At 47.1% G+C, this 10,318-nt stretch overlaps 5 protein-coding genes across 5 annotated transcripts; 1 reads left to right on the top strand and 4 right to left on the bottom strand.

Moving 5' to 3' along the window:
- Window positions 1-23: 23 nt before the first annotated feature.
- Window positions 24-1,946, bottom strand: SPPG_02578 (uncharacterized protein). The gene is made up of 4 exons (XM_016750859.1): window positions 1,550-1,946; window positions 1,067-1,485; window positions 379-998; window positions 24-304 (listed from the first exon to the last, which is right to left on the bottom strand). The coding sequence occupies exons 1-4, from the start codon at window positions 1,809-1,811 to the stop codon at window positions 154-156; spliced, it is 1,452 nt and encodes a 483-aa protein (XP_016610114.1). The 5' UTR covers window positions 1,812-1,946; the 3' UTR covers window positions 24-153.
- A 160-nt stretch (window positions 1,947-2,106) lies between these two features.
- On the top strand, window positions 2,107-2,923 carry SPPG_02577 (uncharacterized protein; the record flags this gene model as incomplete). Its single annotated transcript, XM_016750858.1, has 1 exon — window positions 2,107-2,923. The coding sequence occupies one exon, from the start codon at window positions 2,107-2,109 to the stop codon at window positions 2,791-2,793; it is 687 nt and encodes a 228-aa protein (XP_016610113.1). The 3' UTR covers window positions 2,794-2,923.
- On the bottom strand, window positions 2,885-3,709 carry SPPG_02576 (uncharacterized protein). The gene has a single exon (XM_016750857.1). It carries the CDS (start codon window positions 3,592-3,594, stop codon window positions 2,959-2,961), a length of 636 nt encoding a protein of 211 aa, XP_016610112.1. The 5' UTR covers window positions 3,595-3,709; the 3' UTR covers window positions 2,885-2,958.
- Window positions 3,710-4,625: 916 nt separating this feature from the next.
- SPPG_02575 (uncharacterized protein) lies at window positions 4,626-7,550 on the bottom strand (the record flags this gene model as incomplete). The annotated part of the gene is made up of 7 exons (XM_016750856.1): window positions 4,626-5,141; window positions 5,204-5,743; window positions 5,819-6,582; window positions 6,647-6,752; window positions 6,814-7,241; window positions 7,310-7,420; window positions 7,525-7,550. The coding sequence occupies 7 exons, from the start codon at window positions 7,548-7,550 to the stop codon at window positions 4,726-4,728; spliced, it is 2,391 nt and encodes a 796-aa protein (XP_016610111.1). The 3' UTR covers window positions 4,626-4,725.
- Window positions 7,551-7,890: 340 nt separating this feature from the next.
- On the bottom strand, window positions 7,891-8,930 carry SPPG_02574 (uncharacterized protein; the record flags this gene model as incomplete). Its single annotated transcript, XM_016750855.1, has 2 exons — window positions 7,891-8,096; window positions 8,186-8,930. The coding sequence occupies 2 exons, from the start codon at window positions 8,928-8,930 to the stop codon at window positions 7,891-7,893; spliced, it is 951 nt and encodes a 316-aa protein (XP_016610110.1).
- Between the last annotated feature and the right edge of the window lie 1,388 nt (window positions 8,931-10,318).

The following is a 10,318-nucleotide window of genomic DNA, read 5'->3' as shown; positions in this document are numbered from 1 at the left end:
ACCTGTAGTGGTGAGCTGAAAGGCTTCGTACATGTCAGATGCCCATATCCGGGCAAATTACCGATGCTGACACATCAGCGCGACCAACACGTTCAAGAACTTGTAAAATGCTATTTCCATGCAGGACACCTTTGAAAGGTATGCCTCCGGCATTCACTTCCCGCCAGTAGCAGCTGCCTTCTCCTTCTCCTGCAATTCTTTGTAATAGGCTAAAGCTTGCTTGACGGGAGTAATGATTGGATCCATGTTGTCGAGTACACGGGCCATAAGTTCGTAAAGCGGTATCAGTACAAATCCAATAAAACTATCAACATAGAACCGAACCGCTGAATTATTACAGAGGATATTGCAAATGATTGAAAGACATTCGCTACTCACCCAACCTGGGCACCAGCTTTGGTAACTTTTTCTCGATCCATGAAAGGAGCAAATGGCAGTCCAGCAGCCTTCTCGTGATCCGCTTGCTCAAAGAATTCTTCCAACAAACAATCGACCCAGGGCTCCGCAACGTCCGGAGGCCGCACCTCATTGCTCACATCAGCACATTTGATGATCATCTGCAACAAGCAACTTTTCTGCTCCGCATCAGAATACTTGAAACCTTCATCTGCGTACTTCTTCATCTGCGAGAGGAGATCTGCGTGCTTTGCCATGTCAGTCGCAAGTATCCCGCGAATGATGCCCTTGCGAATATCACGATAGGTCGAATCTGGAATGTTGGACATGATATTTGTGTCCGGATGCTTCAGAATCGTGAACAAGACGGCGCAATGATGCATTTCCAATGGGGATACATCGTTGTAAATAATCGCCAGATCCGTACGGGCATTTACTTGATATGCATTGTTAAATCCTGGATGATCGAGATCGTGCCCGACACAGGCGGCGAGAAGGATAAGCTTGTCCGCTGGGGTAAGCTTCTCCACGACTTTGGTCGTATGGAGGATACCGTACATCATCTGAGTGACGCAAAAGCAATGGCGGAAATTGTGGAATGGCTATTCACGAAGAATCGCCAAGTGTTACTCGAAGGTGTTTCAATGCGAAACCGTTTGTGTATACTCACATTGGCATTATATCCATCCTTCACAGCCTGCAAAAACTTTCGCAGAACAGGAATGTCGATCTTGAACTCATCCACCACCCCCAACTCAACGAACATGAATTCCAGTAAAGCCAACATTTCGTTTTCCTGCCATTGCCAAGGGTCGAATGTCGGAGTCTTCAAATATTTGATGGTTTCATCCGTGAACACATATTTGGGTTGAGACATGTAGCGAGGATCAATTTGAGACACCCGTTTAACAGCTCTCTTTGGCGTATGCTGAGTTGGAATGTTTGCTAGTTGACCTTTCTTTTCAGTTAGACCATCTAGGTCGGCTTCCAAACTTTTTAGAGTTGCTTTGAGGGCGGAAAGATCCAAATTGGCGGTTCCGATCTCGGGAGACATAACTGCGGAAGCTGCATCATTCTTGATGAGGCTGTCTGAAGATGAGTTCAGCGAAGGTTAACATCTAGTTCCTCAATCACAGTTGATCGATGCACCTACCCTTTTTAACATTCAAAATATATCGATTGTCTTCCGAATTGGGTGTCAGTCCATCGACCGATACAGGGAGCAGCACACCGTCTTTCGTTGAAACTTTTACAATGGCCCCTTTTGGTTCCCCGCCAATTTCTGCAGCGGCCAATAAGCCTGCTCTTATTTCCTCTGGTGAAGCACTCTTTGCAAACTCGATGGTCTCATTCCGTGGCGACCCGTCATTAATCAAAAGGTAGATGCGACTACAGGTGGACGCTGTGGCAGCCATTTTTAATACTGAAAGTATGGTTTCAAGAATCTTTGTATGAAATTCGTAGTCTTCCACGCAATCAACAGTGTATACCACTAGGAAGGGGATGTCCTAGTCTCTTCTAAATACGGATCCCCAGCCATTAGAATGCGAGTCCTGAAGCCCTTCCAGACCCGGTTTTGGGCGTCTTGGTGCCCATCGTTTGATCTAATCATTCATTACCCTGGTTAGCTAAGGAACCTGAGGATATACAAGTCGCAACCCGTCGGGGAGTTAGGGCTGCATTACCTCAGCAATCAATCCATGTAACCAAATGGAATGCGGATTTGCTGCAGCGTTCGATCGTCTGGGCTATGAACTTTTACGGGCTAATATGTGGTCTTCAACCGACCTCTACACCTCCCCAGGTGCTTCCAGCCTTTCGAAAACCAACGATACCATTCGCAACCTTCACAAGACACAGAACCCTTCATCCATTATCTCCCTGTTTGATGATGACTCTGCTTCCACTTCGCTGTGTTGTGTCCGTCCCTGTCGTCCATTGCTAGAGACGATATTGAAGCACTGTGGGGTAACTGATAGTGACAACTACCCGGGAACGATTCTCCTCAGCATTGGCTCGGCGTCAGGTCTCTTGGAGTACCTGTTGCAATTCGTGGCAGGCTCAAAATTGCTAATATATGGCATCGACGTGGCAAATATCAACGTTTTCCTCGACTCTGACAGATTCGTGCTGATCCGATCTGAAACTCCGGAAATATCTGCGGTTCCTGATGCCACGATTCTATTCGCTTCATACCTTCGTCGTCCGGCATTGCTTCCCATATATCTGGAGGTTTGTCCGCACATAACCAGAGTCATCCTTGTCGGACCAATCTCGGAAGATCCGTTTTCAGATGAGAGTGTCATTGCGTCCATGGCTGGATGGAGGCAAGTGTACGGTGGTGCAGTAGGCTTGCGTCCGTGGGAGCAGATGAAGGTCTTTGTGAGGGCAGAATGATTTGGGCTGATGGTATAAATCACGCGAAAAACAAGCCCCAAGAAGATAGTCCAAAGAGCATGCCCAGCTGTGGGAAAATAGACGAGGCAACTTTGAATAATCTAATATCGAACATCTATTATATCATACAGTGTACACTATACTACAAAAACTTGTCTATCTCATCTAAACAGTCAGCAAACTCAACGTCAAACCAGCTACTCCGACCAAACCACAGAGTCCGGTATACAGAGCGCTTGCACCACTGGAGGTTCCCGACAGTGGACGCCCAGTAGGGGTTATCACAGCTGTGGTTGAGGTAGGAGTACTTTTGGTTGCAGCACTGGCAGGTACTGGCGCAGTAGATGTTGGCGCGGCTGTGGTTGACAAAGGCGCAGCAGTCGTTGATGCGGTGGCATTGCCAGCTCCTACTGTGAACCAAGTTGTCCAATTGGGTCCGTACAATGCGCCTCCCTGACCTCGTCCGACAAAGATCAAGGCGTATTGCCTTGGCGGTAGGTCTGCGGGCACAGTGTAATCAATCTCAAGGGTCCCAGGATACGCAACACCGGGCAAAGGAGCGACGAAGCGGCCCGATCCAGTGACGGTTGTGTTTTGACCGATGCCGAGTTCAATGGTCAAGGCCGTCACCTCCTGAGGGTGATTGGGAAGGATAGTCCATTGAACTTTGACTTGTGAGCCAGGCGTCCAGATGGTTTCACCAATTGGAGTTGTTGGATACACGAGAGGTGCATCAATGAAGGTTTGGGCAGACGCGAGCGGCGCCAAAAGAAGAAGGACCGAGGCAAAAGACTTGAGCATTGTTAAATGGTTTGAGATATTATGATGCTGGAAGGAGAGACCACAGCATCATCACATTTTATAGCCCGCCTGCCCATCTTGTAAAAATCCAAAAGAAAAAAAAAATACAAAATTGATGCACTGCCTCTGCAAGCGGTCGACCCTGGCTGTACCGTTGGGCGGGGGCGTTCGGGCGATGGGGGGGGGGGGGGGGTTTTGAAAAAGCTGTGCCAAATTCCAGGATTTCAAAAGAAAATAAACATTTTTGACATCTAAAAATATATTCACGTGATTAAGACTTTGTCCCAATTTAGCTATTTATCCACGACACGGAGGTTCCGGCGATTTTGCGGCTTGCTGAGTTTTATTTCCACCAGCCCCTTTTCCTTTTGGATTTGCAACTGCCGCTCCCCAAGAGCAAGGGCGCTTGTTGGATTTGCAACCCACAGTAGTTACTGGTGCGCTTCAACTTACAGAAAAAGCGGTGCTTGGAGAATGATAATTTTATGCAGGAAATTGGCACAAATGTTGGGATCTGGTTGGTAGAATGCAAAGGAAAAGCTTTGGTTGGTTATTGAATAGATCCAATCGTTTTTGTTATTTCATCTCTCGCGTACTCAACTATAGAGTATAGTTGTTCTTTTCTCAAGCCGCTCAAGTAAGCCGATACATTGCTTGCAGGTTAGTAGATTGGCTGGTTGCGCGATATCAGCTCTGCCAATCTAAAAGTGGGCGACAACCATCAATTTCGACGTCTCGTAGGACCAAACCTATCATTGCGGGTAATTGCGATCTGAAGGTTTGGTGATTGATCTAATCAGAGCAGCATGGGCAAACAAGGGATGTATAGTCGGCCACCTGTACAATGTGGGCGCGGTATTGTGAGCAACATGCTCCAAAGAAGGCTAAACTTTGAAATGTTGAAAGATGGCTGGACGAAGACCGCCTTCCATCAAAATGGTGAAAGCGCGTTGAAGGCGTCAAGCGCTCACATCTCCTACTATGGCATTTAGGTTATAACCAACTCCACAGATGCACATGCATGGTATCATCATGTATCTAAAAAGATACAGCTTAATTATACAGTAAATCCCCTTTCTACTTGTAAAAGTCTATCATCGCACTTGTTTCATAACGTACAAGAGGAAACAGTCACCGCCCACAGAACCCAAGCTTTCCCATTTTCGCAGACAACAGCCGATCCAGATTCTCGATGGATTTGACCAGCTGCGTCTCTTCCGCAACAAGCGGTAAAGGTCCGCTAGTTGGATGCCGATAGATATATCCTTCATTTTTCCTTCGAACTCCAACTCCAGTATCCCCTTTCTTGCCTTCCAAGTTTCGGCCAAAACCCTGCTGGTCTGGGGGAAGTGAAGAGTTGAACGAAAGTATATCCCGGCGGGACATTGCACTGCTTTGTACACGCTTTTGCTGGACGACGTTTACGTCTTCAGCGGAATCCATCCGCCTGTACATTTGAATGCGGTCGAGTTCATCGGATATTAGTTTTACAGACATGTCAGATCGCTTGCTTAGCTCTTCTGCATAAAGAAAGATTTCGAGGGATTCTAAAAAAAAAAGGTAGATGTGAGTTTTTTGAGATTTCCAAGCCTGGATTGTAAATGTTCACCTCTCTGTCCCCGTCCCGGTCTGGTAGTCACAACTTTCTTTTGTATAGGAGGTAGTTTTATCCTTTCTTTGCATCGATCGCTAATCACTGGAGCACTTCTCCATCTGGGTATTCGTGAGGGTAGGACGTCTGTGGTATTGCCGTGGATTGGAGGGAGTGCACTGTTATCCCTTTTTGAGGGTGCGGAGCGTGGTCGCTTGGTTACTGGTAGCGGAAGGAGATCTTTAGGGACGAGTTCCCGCGTTGCGAGCCGGATCTCGGATGCGGGGTTAATCCTTGTTGGGTGGGAGGGATTTATTGAATTGAGGCTGCGTGAGAGAGGTGACCGGACGCTTTCAGATTGTGTTTGCGTAATTGACGGGGATGAATGACTCTTTGGGGGCGTCTGGGGCACATGTCGAGAACCGGTTCTTGCTATATCGACGGCTGATCCGGTCAGGTTATCCCTTGTAGTGTTTGTTACGGTATCAATGGATCCAGATTCATCCTTTGTACGATGCGTTGCTGGCGTGACAAATGCTGGAGGCTCAGAGTCCGAATCTGTATCAAATAAATAATTTCGGATATATTATTGATCATGAGCAAGCATAAGGCTTATCAACAAGTCACCATTACCGCTCTCAATGTGATGATCCTCGTCTTTCGGCTCGCCTTCAATTTCATCAAAGAAGGAGCTATGAGAGGATGTCCCAAGAATCACAGGCTTGTCTGCAAATGTAATCGTCTTTGCACTGCCCGGTCTTCCCGCCGATCCTGGGCGAGACATTGCAAGTGATGAACGCTGCACCGATGTCGGTGGAGTGGCGGACTGTCGAGCTCCAGGCTGCTGCTCGCCTTTCAACTGCGATTGTGTTGTAGAGTCAGGCCCTGCTTGGGAAGTACGTCGACTGGTTGACACTTTATCATCCAGTTCTGATGACGACCGAGATCTTTCAGCAACTGAGCTTATGCCGCGAACTCGCTCAACGTCCAAATTTGGTGCGGATCCACCCAACTTGTCGAACCGAGCACTTTGTGGACGGGAAACGCATCGAACCTGTAGATCAGCAGCGTTCGATAACTGATTTGACTGTGTCCATTTCTCGCTCTTCCTGCAATCAGTATGTAGCAACTGTTCTAGATTCTCTATTCCGCCAAATGATGGGTCGGCGGATGGGGAGAGATCGACAATGTTTGGTAAGATACGCCGGGCTGGCTCTGGTATGGGTGAAGATTGTGATTTTTCCGGAGGAGGAGGGTAATTTGGCATAGGAGATGGCGCAAGGTCCGCGGTGTGCAGAGCTTCAAGCTCGTCATATAGAGATTTGTTACCACTACTTGCCCGAGACATTACAGGAGATTTCAGACTGGATTTGGAACGGGACTGAACTGAAGCGCTCCTACACCCGAAAAGCATGACTGTTAGAAGACTGCATCGGGCAAACAAGCGTGAACAGTACTCACGCTGACGTCCAGTCGTTGTCGCCGTCAAGTAATTCGACCGAGTAGCCTTTTACAACACGAACGCTTCGACCATTGTGAGCTGTAACATAACTGAGGTGACTTCGCCCTGCACGATTTGTCAGTTGGGGTTGATTCAGGTACATGGCCAATGCATCAAAGAATGGTACCTGATGATGGTCGCCTCGTCCTCCCCAATCCACAAGTATTTTCCGTATATGTGGTACAGGCAGGATGATCCTGCAAAAAACTGTCATCATTCCTCCTTTCCTTATCGTGTCCAAGGGTGGGAGCAGAGCACAAGACTTTCGGTGGAGCAGAGTGGATTTTCGATGCGCGGGTTGGATGGCGAGTTGGTATAGATGACTGTGAACGGCTTTGTGGGCGGTTGGAACAACGAGACAGAGATCTTGAACTGCTATTACAGGTGGGCATATGCGGTCTGGGTGGTGGGCGTTGTCCAGATAATGTGGTTGTAGATGTCCCTAATCTCCATGGAGGTGCAGCTGCTTCCAGCTTCGCTCTACGGGCTTCAAGTATACGAGCTCGTTCTCGATCATCTCTTTCTCGTTCTCGTCGCTTTTTCTCCAATGCCTCTCTATAATATACAAGACATGTAGCATTAGAAGCTTGGAACATCACCAGTCACGCGAGCCACATGCCGACCTTCGTCGTCGCTCCGTTTCGTTCGCAAGTCGCTGTATGGTCTTTTGGATCTCCATAGCCGCAGCCTTCTTGTCCTTTTCTTGCTCTCGCTGTAGATCCCGATACTTTCGTCTGTAGGCAAATCCGTAAAAAGTAAATAATAACCACAAATAAGTCAAAGATGCTCCCAGTATTATGTAATCGTTGCCAGAGCATCATGCTAATGGGAAACGTACGAGTACGCAACTCCACCCCGCGGCATGTGGGTGAAAGGTGGTATTGGGGGCGGGCGGGAAACATACGGTGTGGTGTTCGTGCTGGCGACAACTGATTGCTCCATCGCCGGATCTATAATGAAGCAAAACTCCGATCGGCGGGACGCGGCCTCATCTATTTTAACTTGGCTGAACGTGTTGCGACTTGGATGCCTGAACTATTCGTCTGAAGCAACCTCACTACGTTTTGCTGCATTCCGAAATTGAATTTACACATTTATTCTTCAACCCTTATCTACCCTCCGATACAATTGTCATTGAAATCGACAGCAACAAGGCCCGAATGCCACAAATGGGCTCCTAGATCTAACTAGACCCTTGTGTACTTTAGGCTCGCATTTCCTTCCATCGACCCTTATTTATCTCCCAATCATTATACCCACGGCAGAAGAGTCGTTTTATCTGTTCTTGAAGGCCTCGCAGAATCTGCGGGCTTGCTCTGCATTGGGGCGGGGAATGCGGTTTGCGCGTCACTGGCAGATGGAGAATTTCTGGTAACGTGCTGTACGATACGAATGCAGCAGAGAATCCAGCTGCACAAGAGGCACACGACTATGAGCGTTACGGAGAACAAGAATTAGTTTGCTTGATAGTATTATGCGGAATGATCGAAGAAGCTTACAGCAGGTTAGCACAGCATCAATGACAATCGAAAAGGGGGTTGTCGTTGCAATCGCAGCACCAACGGTAAGAGGAATCCAAAAGCAAGTTGCCCCAAACAGACATCGAAAAATAGTGTCGAGTTTTTTGGTATATTCGACTATATTGGTTTGCTTTTCGGTGCTCGCATCCATTCGTGTCATTACTCCACTCTGAGCCAGTTCCTTTTTCAAAGCGACGAGCAGCCGAATGGCTAGAATAGGTATGGCGACACCCATCAACGGTGCATAAGCAGCCCAGACAGCGAAGAGGATACCTCCCGCATCTTCACCAACTGAACCAAATTTGTCTCCTGCCGCAGCGACGATAATGATTCCTAAGGTGGACACTGCATATAGACTGTAGGTTACTATTATCGCAGCAGTGTTCCATCGTACATTGTATCTCATCATAGTCTGAACAGCGGGCAACAACCACAGTATAACTTGTAGCAAAAGAAAGGATCCGGTATTGAGGGTAAGTTCGGAAACAACAGTACCGATCCGAAAGGCATGGTTGTACGTTCGAAAGTGGTGAAGATCGTTCATTGTCGAAGCAATATACGAGAGAAGCATAACATATTGCGAAACCGCTGCGCAGAGAGCACCTCGCGTCCGACTACGGCTGTATCCCCAAGTTGTGTAGATGATATTTGCAGTACCCAAAGCAAGAGTGACGGCGTTGAAGGTCATTGACACTGGTAATGAGTTCCATGGTCCTGATAACATTTGTGGAAAAATTGGTGATGCACTGTGAAATGTTCAAGGAAGGTCTTATCAGCGGATAGTGTAGGTAGAGATGAGAAAAAAACAAGATTTTTGGATTTACTAGCTGTACCAGGGAAAGTGACATTAGCATGTTTTTACCGATACCAGTGCATCGGAAGCTTCCATGGTGGATTTCACTTGTTGCCCTAATTAGCGTGAAGTTATTTGGAATGGGATGCTTAAACTCGCGCATGATCCATTGGCGGAGATTTGCAATCGCTAGATAAAGTCAGCCTCCAAAAGTTAAGACGCCCACAAACTGTCCGTGTGTGCAAAATCAGAGAGGTGTCAGTACCAGAATTACTGACTAGAAGGGGAGACAATGCTCCGGGGCAGGGTAACCAAGCGATCGGCCAAAGGGGAGACGCCGAATTATTTGCCAAACAAAGGCGTTGGCAAAAGAGGATCTGGACATGAATGAGGCTTGTCTCCGCGGATTTCATTTGCAATACGCTTTTTTTAAAAACTTTATACCCTAAAGCTTTGATTGCTGAATGCAAGACACCATACTTAACAAACAAGGTTTATTTTCATTGCTCTTGGCGTGAACACGGGAATTAAGGTACTGTGAATGTTTATTTGTGATTTTGAGCCCAGTTGAATATTCCTCTTCTCGCAGCTGGGCTTGCGTACAGTTTCCGTTCCTTCCACTTTTTCCTTCACCCTGATCGTTGAATTTAGCTCAGGGAGACCTAAAATCCATAAATAACCGGGAGACATTCGCATTTATAGGAAAATGTCATGTATTGATTCTCGTGTTTCTTCCGCCACAAACTCTCCCTATTTTCTAGCCTAATGAAATTCTTATTTTAGTTTACAGGTACCCAACAACTAGTAGTCCGAAAACGACTGGTGCCAAAAAAAGTTGGGAGCCTGACAAATCCGAATGCACAAACTGACAAAGCCATTTACTAAAGAACCGCCTGTCCAACTTTTCCAACCCAATCTTATGAGCCAATGTTTTTGAGTTCGTAAAGGTCTAGGTTACCTATGGAGCCCTAAATTCTAGCCATCCGACTTTTGCACAGCATGGAATCCTGATCGGATCGAGCAAACGGTGACTGACAGCTTTGCGCTTATGCTTTTTTTGGAAGACGTTTGTGCTAGTCTACAGTTCTGTTGCTATCGTACGGTTCCGTACAGAAATGCAGGCAAGGACCATGCAAGTTACCTGCAGTGTCGGTTGTCGCAAGCGTCCCGCCTTGTTGTGCCGTATGAAATTTTAATTAGACCCTTACATGCGCTTGCTCAGTGAAGCAGAGTGACAGCCTCTTGTCTTGGCTGCGTGCAAAATACAACAGACAGTAATGACGTAGAGACAGTACATTTTTGGCAAAACCAATATTTAC

Source organism: Spizellomyces punctatus (assembly GCF_000182565.1).
Source record: "Spizellomyces punctatus DAOM BR117 chromosome Unknown supercont1.4, whole genome shotgun sequence".
NCBI lineage: Eukaryota > Fungi > Chytridiomycota > Chytridiomycetes > Spizellomycetales > Spizellomycetaceae > Spizellomyces > Spizellomyces punctatus.
Note: the sequence above shows the minus strand (reverse complement) of the source record. Positions and strands in the feature narration are given on the sequence as shown.